This window comes from Numida meleagris, chromosome 14, assembly GCF_002078875.1.
Source record: "Numida meleagris isolate 19003 breed g44 Domestic line chromosome 14, NumMel1.0, whole genome shotgun sequence".
In the NCBI taxonomy this organism is placed as follows: domain Eukaryota; kingdom Metazoa; phylum Chordata; class Aves; order Galliformes; family Numididae; genus Numida; species Numida meleagris.
In genome coordinates this window covers 6,960,941-6,977,175 of record NC_034422.1, presented here as the reverse complement: position 1 = coordinate 6,977,175, position 16,235 = coordinate 6,960,941, and the positions used below count along the sequence as shown (strand labels likewise).

General features: G+C 44.2%; 1 protein-coding gene across 3 annotated transcripts; it reads left to right on the top strand.

Moving 5' to 3' along the window:
* On the top strand, window positions 8–16,221 carry FOXN4 (forkhead box N4). 3 transcript variants are annotated; one of them, XM_021413257.1, is made up of 9 exons: window positions 8–90; window positions 9,782–9,945; window positions 10,787–10,902; window positions 10,986–11,099; window positions 11,227–11,354; window positions 11,780–11,876; window positions 11,955–12,162; window positions 13,127–13,513; window positions 14,092–16,221. In XM_021413257.1, exons 1-9 carry the CDS (start codon window positions 8–10, stop codon window positions 14,340–14,342), a joined length of 1,548 nt encoding a protein of 515 aa, XP_021268932.1. In that variant the 3' UTR covers window positions 14,343–16,221. The 3 variants fall into 3 exon arrangements, with proteins under 3 accessions (XP_021268932.1, XP_021268931.1, XP_021268933.1); XM_021413256.1 differs by having other exon boundaries at window positions 10,983–11,099; XM_021413258.1 differs by lacking the exon at window positions 8–90 and adding an exon at window positions 4,128–4,667 and having other exon boundaries at window positions 10,983–11,099.

The following is a 16,235-nucleotide window of genomic DNA, read 5'->3' as shown; positions in this document are numbered from 1 at the left end:
AAAGGAGATGATAGAGAGCGATCTCCCGTCCATGATGTCAGGACTCATCCGGAGCTCAGGGCACGGCCAGCACGCTGCCCAGGAATACAGGTGAGGGCTTTATCGATGGAGAACCACACGGCACCACCGAAACCTGCCGACTGACGGCACGCGAGCGGTCCCCACCATTTCCTTATGCAAATGGATAGAAATCCTGTTCTAAAAAGTCAGCTGCGTCATTTCTCTTGCTCCTCTTCCCTTGCTCTTCTTCTCTTCTTGAGCTGAACGAAGCGGTGACCTGTTATAACTCGTTGCTTGCTTAGAATGATTCCTATTTAAAGCATTTTGATACTAAGCCATGTTGGATAAATGCACCTTCCAAGCCTTGGGCTGACCTCCCACGCTCTCTCTCCTGTATGGGTGTTGTCAGACAACATCTAAATCAATTATTGTTAATTTATAATTATCTAAAATCTTCCTTTCAGATCACATTTTGCATTATTGTGCAAAGACTAAATCACGTGCAATACGCACCAGATATATTTTTCATTGAGACAAGCAAGTACGTATGTAGTACTCGAAAGCACTAGCTTAATATTAGTAGAACTCTGATATAGTGAGAGCAAATCTGCATTTGTCAACAGCCTCTGATAATTTTCCTATACCAATACACGTCCTTCATCATGCAAAAGCATTGTTAGAAGTCACGGGATAGTTCTGCATGAATTACAGTGTGCTGGGTTAAGTTAGGTTACATCTTGTCACATGATGCCAAGTTCCAAGAAACACAACACAATCTGGCTCTCAGAATAAAAAAAAAAAAAAGAATCTCTTTTTTTTTTTGTTGTTGTTGGTTTAAAATGAGGAGGGAGAGACTCTCTCCTCCCTCTCGGCCTGAGGGTGTTTTCACACATTTCTGTGCATAACAGTGCTCAGCCACAGGTATTCTTCTATCAGCCTCTCTCTATTCAGAATGCAAACACTGCACTGCAGCCCCTTGCAGCTCAACAAGTGATTTGTTATACCCTCCGCAGCCACTGTGGAAAAAGGGCTGTGGAATTCTGTTTTGCTGTTTATTAAAGCATTCTTTGCTCGAGACGTTTTGTTGGCTATGTAAATATTTGTAAAGAAATATGCAGTATTTAATGAGGGGTGTGTATGAGAGAGGTTTCTGGGTGCTTACATTTAAGTCTATATCAGTGCCCTGAAGAGCACACCACCTTCACAAAGACCCTTATTATGGGGAGAATTATTCTTTAACTTGTTAAAAAAAAAACAACCTTTTTTTCATTAAGAAAGATAGGATTTATCTTAGTGCCAATAAAGGAATTGTAAGAGTTTCTCCTTTATTGGGAAGTCAGCTGCTTTTAAAAACCACTTTTAATCTCCGTTAAACATTTTGAAATTGAAGATCAGAGTTCTCTAAAGTTTTTAACCTGCTTGTGATTTCTTTAATACAGCTTTAAAATGAATTATTTGACCTCATTTAATAGTGGCGAATTCTGATAAAAATGCATAAAATCTGAACTGCACCATAAATGCAGAGCAGTATTTGTCCCACTTCATGAGAAAACACTTTGGATTATGTAAAAGAAAATCTTTTAGACTGAATGATTTTAAGAAAAGAATAGACCTGTCAAATTCTATCAGCTCTGTTTACTCTCCTGCTGTCACCACAGTCCAAGACTGGAACCCACAGTCCCAAGTGCTCCATGGGGGAGCATCAAGGCTCTGCAAAATGGGGAATGGCCTCCAATTAGTGAGTGGGAGGCTGGGACTGGGCTGAGAATACTCTTCTGTCTCACTTGGAATCTTTCAATTGGGCAATTGGACTTAGAGGAGACCAGGCTTTGCTGTGAGGCTGCAGCAGAAAATGCTGAAAAGGAGGAGAGTGTGTGTGCATGTGAGCCGGGGATCAAATCAGTAAATACCTCTAAGTTTTCATGCATAGACCTTGAAACTATGGATTTTTGTTATTTTTTTTTTTTTAAAAAAAAGGAGGAAAAAATCACTAATTTTAGCAGACATTAGAATTCTCTAGATCTAAAGCATCTGCAGCAAATTTGATGTAGCACATAGAGTAGTTATGAGGATTAGGCTGCTATGCAGAGTCCTGGCCTGTTTGCACCTTGATAAAATTCTTTTTGGGCAAACATCTCTTCTGTGGATTCAGCTGTGGGATCTAAATCATCATACTGTCTAGGAGTGATAAGGGCCATCATAGCTTCCCCAGCTCCTACATTTCTCTGGAGCTGTCACTGCCAGGCTGTCAATACAAAGTAAAACTTCATATTAGCCCCAAAATGCCTCTATCGCTTTCCCAAAGAAAAAATTGCTACCTTCAGTATTTTCATAACTGTAGCAGTGACAAATATTGCCGGTGATTTCATTCTACATTTCAGGGAACAAAGGCAGAGAATCCTAACACCGGGATTTTTAAACTTTCAAAACTTCAATACTTGGCTAATTATAATGAATAACCAAATATTATGTTGTTGTGTAAATATGTTGATGTTAATGCAGAGTACATGCTTACCTTGCAGTGGAGCTCCTGGGTTGTCTCAGCACAAAGCTATGTGAGTTATAGGAACCCACTCAAAGAGTTCTAAACCAGTGGAGAGCTCCCATCATGTTTGGTGGGTTTGGAGCTGGTCTTTGAATTTTTTGGCTCGTGAATGCTTCCAGCAATACTTCTTACTGAAATTTGCAATCCATTTTCTTGCAGTTTAGTTTTGCTGAACGTTAATAACTGGTGCAAGAGAAGTAAAAGACCTATTGCAATGTAAACCAGTGCAGTATTGGATTTCACATGAAGGCCTTTAGCATTCGAAGCCCCATTGAGGCAGATGAGAGGAAAATAACAGATTGACAGTAGTTTACTTTTGGCTTGGTTAAGGTAGGCTTGGACTCAAGTATAAAGCATTCAGCATGTTAGTAGACTATGTTCCTCTTCTTCCCATTTTAATTGCCCTTTTGATTCTTAAATAGAAGGGTCAATATTTAACTGATTAGGCAGTCTAATTCAGTTTTTTTTGGTAACAATTCATTTCTACAAGCATAGTTTGGCGTCAAATTGTGCTTTAGAAGTACAGTTTTTTTTTGGTTAAGCTGTTCTTTAGTTCTTGTCCTGAACAGTTATGGTTTTACTTTCCCTAACCATTGATTCAGCGACAACTTAATCCTGGCAGCAAATCCCATAAGCCTTGGATTGTCATGCGTCTCCAGACCTCATAGACAACCAACACGTATCCACTACGTTCCCTACGTTCTAGACATGACTGCATTACAGCAGTGAAAATGGTGGACAGTCTTTATCTTTTATGGCACTCAGGGTGTTTCAGCTCTCCTAAGTGGTAGTCTCATAGCTGGTTTTGGAGCAAGCTACAGTTGGGTGTTTTCCACAGTCACTCCCGGGGATAGATGGAGGCTGGGGGTTTGCACGAAGTAAATTTCTGCAGACAAAAGGTTACAAATGCATAACTAACAACGCCGTAATTGTTCCTGAAGAAAATGTCAGTGTCCATTCCCTTGACACCATGTGTGTCTGACAGGGAGTGAGATAATGACTCGATGTGTCGGAGGAATTTCATCACAGGAGTTGCTTCATTCTTTCAAAAAAATGTGAGAAACCTCCTAGGAATCAGTCAAACTCAGGCCGCAGTGGATTGATTTAAGTGGATTAGCTCAACTGTTTCCTATGCAGTTCCTGAAATGCGCTAATCAGTATTAATAAAAAAAAAAAAAAAATAGTGGTCCTTGCTTCTCAAATTGTCTTGCAGTTGCTGCCAGAGCTGGGGAGCACTGGTTGGTAGCTGGGCAGTACCTAGCAAGATTCCAAGGCTATTCTGTTTCCAGTGAAACCAGAACTGAGCTCCTATGTTACCTCATAAAAGGTGCTTGACCTTCAGTTCAAGACAAGGAAGCAGAAAACTTGCATTTTTTTCAGCATTCTTGTGAGAAACCTCACGTGCTCAGGGCTCACCACTCTTAATTTGCCCATTGAAAAAAATCTCGCCTGTGCGGAAAGCACAGCAGCAACTTCTGCAAGGGAGACAGGTCTTACAGCAGTGCAAAGCACAGCATATTTTATGTTCCCTTTGCACTGGATTAAATATCTGCATGAGATCCCAGGCAAGTAAATCAGTTCAATGCTAATGAGTAGCAGCTGAAGCAACGTTAAAGGAAAAAACAGCTTCCCCAGTAGACAACGCTATTGACTTTTACACAAAACATTCACATAGCGCCAGATACTTCAAGACATTTTTGCATCAAGAAACTTATTTTGACATTAGTCACAGCTCTTTTTTTTTTTTTTCCTTTAACAAAACATACTGTAGATTAAGATACGGGCTGCATCTGGGAAATCTTAACCTACAGGAAGAAAGAGTGATTGTGTGGGTGAAGCAGAGCAAGGAGTGAGCTCTGGGTTCAGTGCTGACACTGCTGCTCACTTCCTGTTAGGCTTAAGCAAATCATGTAGGTCACTTGTAATTCAGTTTCCCTTCATCCCGAACCAAAATGAGGTAACGGAGTGTTGTGAAACTCCGAGCTGAGATGTATAAAAGTCTCCTGGAGCACATCTGTAACTGGTTCTTTTAGAGCATAGATATCTTTGCAGAAGGTTTTTGGAGAATCATCTTCTCTTCTGAGCCATGGTGAGCCAAAGGAGAAAAGCAACACCTGACAGGGTAATTATTTGCTTTTTCCTCACTCACTTTGGTTCATCTAATCCAAAGTTTCCTGAGCTGTAGTTGAGGAGGGATGTTCTGGTTGTTCCTGGACAGCTGCCTGATTTCTCTTCTTAATTCCAGCAATGCCAGAACTTGCTAAAAACCTGAAGACAGGGAGGAGAAAGGCAGGCTAGGCACTTGGGAGTGGATGGGTAGAGTGACTTCAAAAGGCAGAGTGGAATGGCAGACCAAAAGCAGCAGTGAGAGCAGCAAGAGGGGCTGGCACAGGAGCAGGGAGAAAAGGGACTGATGGCTGTGGAGTGTGGAAAACAGACAGTGGTGCAGGGAAGGGGGAAAGTGGGAAGAGAAGTGTGTAGCGGGGAAGAGCGGAACAGTCAGAATGAAGAGCAAAAGGAGACAGGTTGACTCAGTAAAACAGAATAATTCTCACCATGGAGACAGCTGAGGAGTCACAAAACAGAACTGTTTTCCTTGTGTTGCTTTCTGTATCAGAAATCGCTGTGCTTGTTCTGAGGGTGTTACCCAATCCCAGACCAAAGAAAACAGTTTCTCAGAACCACTTCAAGAGAAAGTTTTCCTAGGACTCTTCCTGTTCAATTGTCACTCGCTGGATAAACCACTGCAAACAGCTAATTAAGAATCTATCACCGCTGACTGCCTCTGCTTGAAGTTGCATTACTTATGCTCCAGTGTCAGTGCTGGCAGTGATAATGAAAATTTTCCACTGAGAGACATTAGAACACTACGGTTGAAGTTGAATATGCCAAATACAGCCATGGTGTTTTGGTCTGGGTTTGTTTAGAACGGTGGCAATGCTGAATTGCTGCCACGCTCTAATCCCTTTGCACCACACTCACCCTGCAACATCAACCAGTTTGAGTGCTTTGCATCTTTTAGAGACAGGCTCCACTCAGGCAGAGTCCTCTGAAAGGTGGAAGGCACAATCCTTATAGAAATATGTCACTTTGCATACCATATTATAAACTGGAACCCCCAGTTATTGGCTGTGCTACCTGGAGATAAAATATTTTAAGGCATACTTGTCATTGCCAGGCTTTTCTTTAGTCTCAACAGACGTGTTTGGCAGGCTGTTCTGTAACACCATTGAAGAGATGGTTACTGTGTTCTCCAGTGTCAAGTTCCTCACGCAACAGAGTTTGCAGGTGTAGAAGTGGCCAGTTCACCCTGACAGCAGTTCCTGCAGCAATGAACTGCATTAGATTCAGCTCAGTAGATCCAGCTGCATGAGAACAGCTCAGAGATGGTGAGGTTAGACTTACGAATGCATATCCAAATTCAGTTCTGATGGTGCAGACTCCTGCAGGGCTGTGCCGGGAAGGAATCTCTTTCCATACAGCTAGCTGTTCAGTTGGTGTCTCCTGCCTATGCAGGAGCTATGTTTCAGATAGCAAATGTGCCGGTATTTTGCACTGCTAACAGACTCAAGTGATGATCATGGTCATGCGTGCAACCAATGCAAGAGTCCAATTCCCCAGTGACTGCTGGCAGGAAAGTCTATAAGCTCAGCATAAGAGGATTCCTTGTCATGTTATTCATCCTGATTCCAGTTAACCTTGTGCAGGCTGGCTGGTGGCCAAGCTCTGCTTCCACAAACAGATTAATATTTTGGGCAATGTACAACAGAGCAGATAGCAAAGACGAATGTCATACTGAGCACTTCTGTATCACGAACTGTAGATCTCACAGTGCTTTTCACAGGAGGCCAGCATCCTCTGATACATAGAGAGCTGGGGCACAAACCTTCCACATCATGTGGGTTCTTACTAATGCAGTTACCTTTCTAGGGCAGAAAAACATAGACACAGTTGGTTTTCTTCCTGCAGAGGGTTAAAAGGAGAGGAGTGAAAATGGAATTGCATCGTTTCACCACACCTTTAAAAGATAACATTATGTTTGTAACACGTTTGGTGTGATTGGAATCTTCCTGCGTAGGGTGCAGCAGTTCAGCTTACGTAGCAGACAGCCCTGGGGAATGTGCAGCTGGGGACATTTTCGACAGCGTGCATTAATTATAGCGTATCACTATTTATCTCATTTACATGCACTGAAAGAAAATGGCTGCTTTTACTACAGTGCCCCATTGTGCCAGGGGCTGTGAACACCCATCTACAGGCAGGATCTCTGACTCCTGAAGTTTACCCTGAAATGTGAGACAGAAAGGATGGTGGAGGGGAGTGGAATCTAAGTACATGGCATTACACTATGTATTTATGTATTAGTAGTTGGCTTGGCACAGGTTGAACCCTATGACATTACAATGCTAGGTATTACTGTATTACTCTCTTTCCAGAGAGAGTTACATCAGCATTTTTCACTAAAAGCAGGAATACTTTGAGCCTGCGTACTGTGAGATAAGCTGGGTTTATGCTGAGGAATAAATCCGGGCATTTAAAACACCTCGGAGAGCGAATGGATGCAGTTTAAGCAGTCTTCTTGAAGGCACAGGAAATTTCAACATTGATTTTACAGACAAGTCTTTAAATATGAAATATATTTTTATTCTGGCAAAACTTACATTTTTTTTCGCTGTGATTAATTAAAACAGTTATTCTGACAACTACCAAATCCACTGAAAACAAGTAAGCGAGCAGTCAGGGGTGCTTTTAAAAGACCTGGAAGCTTGAATCCCAAGAGCTGTTCCATGCTAGCATGGAGAAAGGAAGACAACATCTTTGTCTTGGAAAAAGAACTGGCTCACCCACCTTGCCTTGTTGTTTGCCTCTACCATTGCATCTTGGTGTCTGTTTGAAAGGGAGCTCAGTGAGCGTGATGTTGAGTTTAAATTGGATGTAAGGAAGAAGTTGTTAACCAGGAGGATGGTGAGGCACTGGCATGGATTGCCCAGAGAGGTGGTGGTGCCCCGTCCCTGCAGACACCCAAGGTCAGGGAACAGGGCTGTGAGCACTGATGGAGCTGTGGGTGTCCCTGTGCACTGCAGGCAGTGGGACCTGGTGGCCTTTGGGGGTCCCTTCCAACCCAAACCATTCAGTGGTTCTGAGGAACTGCACACATATGCTCCTATTGGTGCTGGTGGGACGATCATCCAATTTTGGATAGCATCCAGTCTTTCAGAGCATATCACCAGTCCTCTGCACATCTGGGAAGCGCTACGTGAGGCCACACCGGGCTGAGCAGGAAGCAGGGACATTTTTCCCCCAAAAGGTGCCCAGGGAAGGCTGCTGCGCAGCCCTGGTCCCGCAGCACGGAGATGCTCAGCAGCAGAGGGCATGTGGAGGATTCATGGGCTGACAGGAGGCGTGTGCGGTGGGTGCTGACCCTCGCCGCCCATCTGACCCCAGTGTTTGTTGAGGGAGCTGACTTGTCTGGGAGGACTGGCAGGGACCGGGGTGCCAGATGGCATGTGTATGCGTGTTGTGTGTCGGCTGTCATTCAGCCAGATTAATGTGGAGTTGGTAAAAAGGAGGAGGGGGAAAAAACAATTAAGCAAGAATCCCAAAAACAATTGAGGCCACGTGCCACTGGGCAACAGTCGTTTGCTCCACAATGGGTTATCGGCTTACAATGAATGGGCCCAACTGTTGCAAACGACATGAGCCTGCCCAGTTTTCAAATCATTTAATGCTCTTGTTTTCTTCCAATCCAGCCAATCTCTGGGCTGGGAGAGTGGTCACCTGATATTCTTTTTCTGTATTTAAGACCCAGGCCTCACAAAATAACTGAACAGTGGTAACCATGGCAATGCTAATTATTGCACTATAACTACAGTACGAGAAAGAAAACAGGGTAGGCTGGGAGAGAGATTTGAAGATGTTTCTGGCCAGGATTTTAGCTTTTGGCTCCTGCTCGTGGCTTTTTCTTTTTCCTCCTTCTTTTCAAAGTCTTCTCACAAACAAACAAACAAATTATATTCTGCTTTAAGGATTTCCCAGATAAGTGTTTTGGGAGCTTTTGATGTGCATTTCTGGAAATCACAACTAGAGGAGCTAAATGCTCCTGGGCCGCCAGGCACTAGAGTTCTGGCTTGTTCTTTTGAGCTGCCTTGGAATCATATGGAACATAAGAGATGCTTCAGCAAGAGACCGGATTTCTTTAAGGCTTCTGCATCGTTATTTGGCAATGAGCATGCATTAGTGCCACACAGCTGGCTTCAACACAGCCATGAGAGAGCTCTTTAAAGTCTTGGTTTTAAAAGCAAGATCAAATACATGCAGCCAAACCCTGCTCTTCTCAGAGAGAGATGTTTTCCTGGCCCTGAATCCCTCTGGGTTAACCCTGGGTATCCCACTGATCTCTTCCTTATGTGTTCTCATGACTGCTTTACTCCCTTGTGACTTCTGTTTAACAGAGATAAAATGGTTTATCGGTTCATTTGCAACAGTTCTTTTATTGACATTAATTGGAGTTTTGACTCCTTGGGAACTTATGAGTGCCGTACATATCTTTTAGAGTTTCACTTTTGTACCACACATGCTCTCAGAAGCAAAACCTTCCTCCAAGAATTGTTTCTATACTTCATGCTTCTTTGTTAAGTATCAGTAACTTCATATCTCTGAATGGAAAAGATCAACGGTTCATTCTGTGAAGTTTTGCTTATGCACCCACCAATGGGATACAGGGGCTGGGGAAAGCTCTCCCCAGCTGTTAAAGGCAGCAGCAGGTTGTGGAGGATCTGGGCACAGAAACTTTTCCAAGGCTAGCTGCTCACTGCCTTTTAATGTTAATGCAGATTTGTCAGGTTAAAAGTCCCTGACAGGTTTCTTCTACATTGAGGCCACAACAGTACAGCTTTCTGACAAAAGTGAAAATGACACATCAGTTCGGGTTTTGTTTCTAGGCAGTTTCTCTTCCAGGTTCTCATGCCTTCTTCCCCTACAAATACTGCACAGAATGTTTTCTTAACTAAAACATTTCAAATTGTACAAAGGAACACGTGATTAAAAGGCAAAGGACGTCAATAACTAGCCAGCTGTGAAACAAAAGGTCACATCTGAACTCTGCAAGCAGAATGCCAGCCTGACACGTTCCCCTGCTGACCTCCACAAGCTCAGGCATCCCGGACATCTCCCTTCTTACCAGGGACAGTTTTGCAGCATCTCTGCTCTTTTCTAACCTTTCATGCTGTTTTGCAGGCTCTTAGCATCTGACCCCTCCCAGCTGAGCGAAGATGACCTCCCTAGTGACTTGCAGTCCTTGTCGTGGCTGACATCTGTTGATGTTCCTCGGTTACAACAGATGGCCAGTGGAAGAATGGATTTTGGCCTTGGTGCCCAGAATGCAATGCTGCAACAGACAGGTAAACTGTTAGGCTGGTAAATAAGTGCTATTTAAATGACACAGCCTGCTGCCCCTTTCACTTTCCTCCACGTACTCCAGCTTTCCTATTAGTAGGTTTGTTTTACGTACATTACTTTTCACTTCCTGACAGAAGACCTGGAGCCTGTTGTCTTCTGATGTTGCTGATCTATTTCTTTCATTTCAAGAGGCAGAGTCCTAGCAGACAGCTCTGCTCATTGTAGTTGGTGATGCCATGTGTGAAATTGGGCTAAGGTATTTAATACTTGCATTTCAGAGGTTTTCAACAGCTTTGAAATTAGGTAATTAATCTTTCTTGTTTGTTTCAACACTGATAAAACTAAGAGTATCCTATTTACCCCATACCTGTTTGCTTCACACAGACTTACAGCATCTGTTCACTGAATGCCTTCTTTTTGTGAACATCCTTTAGGCAAATGCACTTGTTCCCTAAGGCATTCTGCTGGGAGAGCTCAGCATATCATCTTGCTTGCTTTAGAGCAGAAATCCGTCTGGAGTATAGAGAGCTCTGAATTTGTGTTTTGTTCCTGGGTTGTTTTGTTTTTCCTTTTGTGAGATATTGTGTCTGTAACAGCACTGTGGACTGTTAAACAGCTGTCATCTTTCATTCTCTGCATAACCAGTTTTAGAAGCAGCTGAAGTCATCTTTGCAACTTGTGAAATGTTCAGTGTTCTTTTGAGATGGAAAGCCACAGAGAGGTGTGATTATCCACTCCAGACTTAGCTGTGTTCAATTGCATCTATTAAAAATAAACATCAGCTCTCTTTTCTGAAGTGTACTTTCATGTGAACATTCATTACATTTGCTTTTTCCAAACCAGGTCCTGTGGCAAGCAATATGCACTCCACAGGAGCACCTGGAGCGATGATTCATGTCCAGGCCAGCCTGCCACAGGGAGTCCTGGGACTGAATTCTATTTCATCACATGGAGCAAATGTAAGAGCAACACTTGCAACACTTCTTAGGAAAAGATGTTGGTAATCTGAGGACCAACACGTCTGTTGTCTTTGTCTCAGCAGATGAGCCAGTACTCTGTAGGTGGGCAGCCATCTCCTAGTTTACAGACACAGCAGCAGCTCTTCCCTCCTCCTCATCCACAGCAAGTGTTTGCCATAGCCCAGAATACACAACAGGTACTGTTATTTGCTTGTGGTCTGTGTCTCAGAATGCCTTGTAAGATCATCTCTAGAACTCTTTCAAAAGAAAAAGCCCTAAGCATACATACCTATGGGCACTCTTCTTCCTTTCCTCTTCATACAGTGTAACCCAGCAGCAATCTACAACACATCCTATGGCACCCAGCCTCATTATCCTCAGCCACGCCTGGCTCCTCACTCTGCCCAAGAACTTCATCCAAAACATTACCCCAAACCCATCTATTCATATAGGTGAGTAGATACCAGCACAGCGTGTTGCTCACAGCCTGCTTTGGGATGACTTCACTACAGGTGTGACAGCACAAGAGCACTTGATTCCTTCTGAAGGGAACAAAAATCCCATCATCCACTCAAGTGTTCTGTGGAAACTGCCCCTGGGGGGTAGCAGGAATGAGCAAGCAAACTAGTTCCTGGCCATCAGCATCAAGGTAGAAAAGCAGCCCAGAGAAGTAAAATCTGCAGGATCAGAGGGTGACTTCAGAGCACTTGAAAACTCACCAACTATAGATCCTTGGGGGAAACAGAATACCAGGGGAATTCCTTAGTCAGCCAGGTGTTTGTGTGTGAACCGAGATGAGTCTGAGGTTGCTAGACCAGAAGACGACACGATGGTTAAGTGTATGCAACCTGTTGTTAAGTGTTGCTCTGTCCTCTAGTTGCTTAATTGCAATGGCGCTGAAGAACAGCAAAACAGGCAGCCTCCCCGTGAGCGAGATCTACAGCTTCATGAAGGAACACTTTCCCTACTTCAAGGTACACATGCAGCTGGCAGCACAACATCACACTCTTTGCTCTCAGCGTATTTCTCTGACACCTTTCTTCCTCTTTCAGACAGCCCCTGATGGCTGGAAAAACTCTGTGCGCCATAACCTGTCCCTGAATAAGTGTTTTGAGAAGGTGGAGAACAAGATGAGTGGCACCTCTCGCAAGGGATGCCTGTGGGCTCTCAACCCTGCCAAGATTGACAAAATGGAAGAGGAGATGCAGAAGTGGAAGCGGAAGGACTTAGCTGCCATTCACAGGAGCATGGCTAACCCAGGTAGGGCTTATATTACGCTGCAGTTGCTTGTGTGAGAGGCAAGGGTTAAAAACACCTGTTTGGCCAAGAATACAGGAATTAAAACAAACAAACAAAAAAACCAAATTCTGCGGAACAGTGCTGGCTAGCACAGAGCTCTTGGGCCTTCCAGCAGCCTCTGCCTTAAACCTGCACAGCTGAAACACTCCCCATGCTCTGCACTGCTGCTGCTGAGCTGGAAGCCCTCAGCATAATGGTCCCCACGTTCTAGATGGTTATCTTTTTCCTCCATGCTAACTAACTTATCTAGCACTATCAAGGCCTTCTGAGGAGTTATGCTGCCTCCAGTGTTAGCATTTATAGTAGCAGTTTTTAACATTTTTTTTTCGCTGTTGCTCTGCAAAACTCTTTACTAAGACTCTTTCTTATTTATAAAGATGCATGCTTGTTTTTGAAGCTTTCAGCAGCTCAGTGTTGGCGAAATCAAGCAGAAGTTCTTACTGTTAAACCTCGAACACACAATCTGATAAATAACATTCTCCCTTACTTAAAAACTATAGTGCCATTGAAACTGCCAGGAGGCTCTCATGTGAATCTTACCTGGGAAATAAGTAGAATTCAGAGCGTCCCTGGGAGCAGGAGGCCTTCTGAGGGTGCTACGCATGCTGGTTGTGTTGCTCTGTGCAAACTTCATATGAATTCTTTTTTTTAGCTGTGTTAGGGGTTACTATGGAAGTCAACTAGGGTATAGGTTAGGGGTAGGGAAGTAGATGGCCCTTTTTTGCTCTTTGAGCAGCCAGTTTGCACAGTCAAAGCTTGCCTTCTGTGCTGCTTCTCACACAGTTACAGATGCTGTTTGCCTTCTAGGTTTTATCGCAAAAGCACAAAGCTGTGCTCACAAATGAAATGCTTTGATAGGGACCTCCTTGAACAAATGGGTTAAACTTCCTCTTTTCTTCCTTGGGAATGGGCATTGCATGCACAGAGGAGCTGGACAAGCTGATCACTGACAGACCTGAGAACTGCAGGCGGTCCAGTAAACAGGCAGAGCCTGAGATCTCTACCCTGAACCACATGGCAGCAGCCCAAGGCCGAATCTCCATCTCCCAGCTGCAGCCCCAGCCGATCATGACGCTCTCGCTGCAGTCTGTCCCTCTGCATCACCAGATCCAGACCCAGGCTCGCATCGCGCCGGACTCCCCAGCACCTGCACAGACACCTCCTCTCCACACTCTGCCTCCTGACATCAGCCACAGCCCCCTGCCCCACCACCCCATGGGCCGTGCACCTCCTGACTTCTTGAACATGACCACAGACATGAACACGGAGGTGGATGCTCTGGACCCAAGCATTATGGATTTTGCGTTGCAAGGTATAGGAGAAGGAAGCTGGGGGAGTAGAGGGCAGGATTTGTACGATTGTGTCGTTGCTGAATATATGTCCAAGGGCTTCAGCAGGACTCACTGGGATGGAATTAACTGAGATGAAATCTTGTGCTGGGTGCTGGCCTGTGCAGCTTGACTTCCCCAGCCTTCCTCAGTGCCCCGTGCTAGATAGGAAGGAAAACTACCTTCATGGTTCAAGTTCAGGCACTACAGTAGATGTAAATAGACATGCCCAGCTAAAGATCTGGGACACCACACCTCTCTTTCCCTGGAAAACCATAGCTGTACTTGTGCCTTGGTTTCTCCCATGTGTAAATCTTTGGCTTATGGAGATCCTTAGTGTGATCCTTGGGTTTCTTTCTGGTCAGCACTTGGTAGATAGCTGCTGTCCAGGAAGGACTGGATTGCTGGGGGAACAGACTCTCACTGCCTTTGCCCTCCAGATCTGCAAACTGTGCTGTTTCTAAGCAGCACGTAAAACCCTTTAGGTTAAGGACTGACCCCCTCCCCACAGTGCCTGAACAGGTTGGATTTGTTGCTGTGACTGGAATTTAATCTTTTAAAGGTAACATATGGGAGGAAATGAAAGATGACAGCTTCAGCCTTGACACCCTGGGTGCCTTCAGCAACTCTCCCCTGCACCTCTCAGACTGTGACCTGGGCACTCCTGGCCTCACCCCCATCTCCAGTGGCAGCGATCACTCCTTCTCAGACTTGCAGGTCACAGGCCTTTATACCACTTACACCTCCGTGGACAACGTAGCAGCATCTCAGTACATGAACCCTCAAGGCAACAAGCCCATCGCTCTGCTCTAAGTGTTGCACCATTCCATGGACCTCGAATTCAGGGGCCAGTTTCTCCCAACCCTTAAAATCCAACCTGAAAGCAATAAAACAGCTCCTCCTGCAGACACTTGGAAAGTGTTGGCTGTTTACTGGGACGCAGCACGCGATGCCAAAATAACTCAAACCGGTACCAGTGGAGTTCTACTCTACCTTTCATCAGTGCCAGGACTGAGCGTGGATGGCTGTGTTGCAGGGCTGGTGAGCTCTTAAGGACTTGGAAGGCATCAGTCAGTAGGAACTTCTACTAGAATGGAACAGAGCTAAAAATTAGTCCAGTTAAGGAGAACACATTTTCTTGACATTATGATCTAGACTTACTTGTTGATGCTGTTCAGTTGTCACACACACAGTGGCCAACGCAAGGCAACGGTCTGATCAGCACCAAGTCCATGTCCAAAAGGGTTGGTCCTGGACCACGTTCATCATTTTCCTTTCGTCGCCAAATGACTGTTGCCTTGAACAAAGATCCCACGCAGGTTCTGGAGGCACTTGCACCTCTCACGCTTTTCTGACATAACTGTTGCTAACTTATTGCTATGAGCTAGGGGAAAAAAAGGAGCAAAAACATTATATGTGAAAAATCCATAGCAGACAACTGCTATATCTAGGGCTTAAAAAGAAAGGCCTTACCCATGAAGGAACTGGTACTACTGAACGATGAAGCTGATCACTGGCTAGAAGTGTTTAGGAATTATGCCTATTTTTAGGACTTGCTGAAAAAAAAAGATTAGATTTCTCTTTTTTATAGTACTGTGTATTGTGCTTCTGTCCATTTTTGTGCTAGGCAGTATTACTATTTGTAAATTTATTTATATTTATTGTTACGAAGAGAAATTATGTAAACTGAGCACTGTTCAAGTTTTTTTAAATGCTGCAGTAACCTGTTTTACATCAACTAAGTTATTCACCTTCAAAACCACAACGATTTTAATCACTGTTTGTTACACTACATTTCATTTAAATAAGCACTTTTGAGACTGTGAAACTCATTGTTTTTTTCTTAAATTCAGAGACCAAATATTGTAACTGTACCCTACCAATTCAGAGCCATCTTGATTAGGTCAAGTAAAATTGTTTCTAATTTAGATTTTTATATTTGCATCCTCCGCTTTATACTTGGGAACACACGATGGAAGAAAAAAATCGTATAAAACATCCAACGGTTAAAAAAAAAAACAAACTGAAAACTACATTGAAATTTAGCATTTAGTCTACTTATACCTCTGTGACCATGGAGTCATATTTATGCCTCATGTGTTGTCTGTTCCATTCAGGGGATTTCCCAGCCTATCAGTTCCAGGTGTTGTGTCCTTGTACCCACAGTGCGCGTGGCCAGGGCTGCCTGCAGCACACAGCCTCTCCAGCCTCCATCCAGCTATGAAACACCAACCACAGCACCCAGCTGTGCAGCCTGGGGGCAGCAAGATGCTGGAGCAGCCCCACCAACCGAGCGGAGGTACCTTGTGCTGAAAAGCACTCTTGGGAAAGTCAGGGGCTGGAAAACGTGCATACCTGTACCTTCCCAAATGCATGCATCCATGCCAGCCTCTTCCAGAAGGGCACAGTGGTCCAAGTCGTAATTTATTGCTCAAGGACAAATGTGATTACTGATCATTTGCTGTGACTGGTGTCATCTATGCTGTCTTCATTTTTAAAAAATAAATAATATTTCTTAGCGTGAAACCTGCGTCATTTTAGATGTGCTGCATTGTAACTACTGTGGTGGCAAGCAAGCAAGCTGCAGCTCAGCACGGTCACTTATTGCTGAAAGTCTCAGTACCGAGATTCATGGCAAGGAGCTCACTTGGAGGGATGCTGTGGACTAAAACCATTCTTACACTGTGGAGCACACAGCAGCAGCCA